The sequence below is a fragment of the Eurypyga helias genome, unplaced genomic scaffold, assembly GCF_000690775.1.
Source record: "Eurypyga helias isolate BGI_N326 unplaced genomic scaffold, ASM69077v1 scaffold23119, whole genome shotgun sequence".
NCBI lineage: Eukaryota > Metazoa > Chordata > Aves > Eurypygiformes > Eurypygidae > Eurypyga > Eurypyga helias.
In genome coordinates, this window is record NW_010271708.1 from 1,299 (window position 1) to 1,599 (window position 301).

Below are 301 nucleotides of genomic sequence, written 5' to 3' on the forward strand. Positions count from 1 at the left end.
CCCACCGCCCGGCTTGGCCTGGGGGTTGGCCCCACATGTCCCTGCTCCGTTGTGGGAACACCCCAGCTCCCTGCCTTACTGGGCACTTCCCAGCGTGGTAACCTCAGCTCCTGGTTCCAGGCTACCGGCGTCGTGGATGGGAACGTGATCCGGGTCCTGTGCCGCCTGCGGTGCATTGGCGCCGACTCCAGCAGCCCGGCTGTCATCGACCGGCTCTGGTAAGGGGAACGCTTCATCCCCGCTCCGTGCTGCAGCGGTCGTGGCTGTGCTTGTTGGTGGCTGAGGGCAGGATCGCTCGGGA

The 301-nt window shown here is 67.1% G+C and overlaps 1 protein-coding gene across 1 annotated transcript in view; it reads left to right on the top strand.

The window, feature by feature from the left end:
- Positions 1–301, top strand: part of MUTYH (mutY homolog) — a gene marked incomplete at its 5' end in the record, with an annotated part of 3,659 nt that overhangs the window by 1,264 nt on the left and 2,094 nt on the right. Inside the window, one exon of the mRNA XM_010158917.1 lies at positions 94–218. Coding sequence (XP_010157219.1) covers positions 94–218 — 125 coding nt within the window. The remainder of the gene's footprint in view (positions 1–93; positions 219–301) is intronic.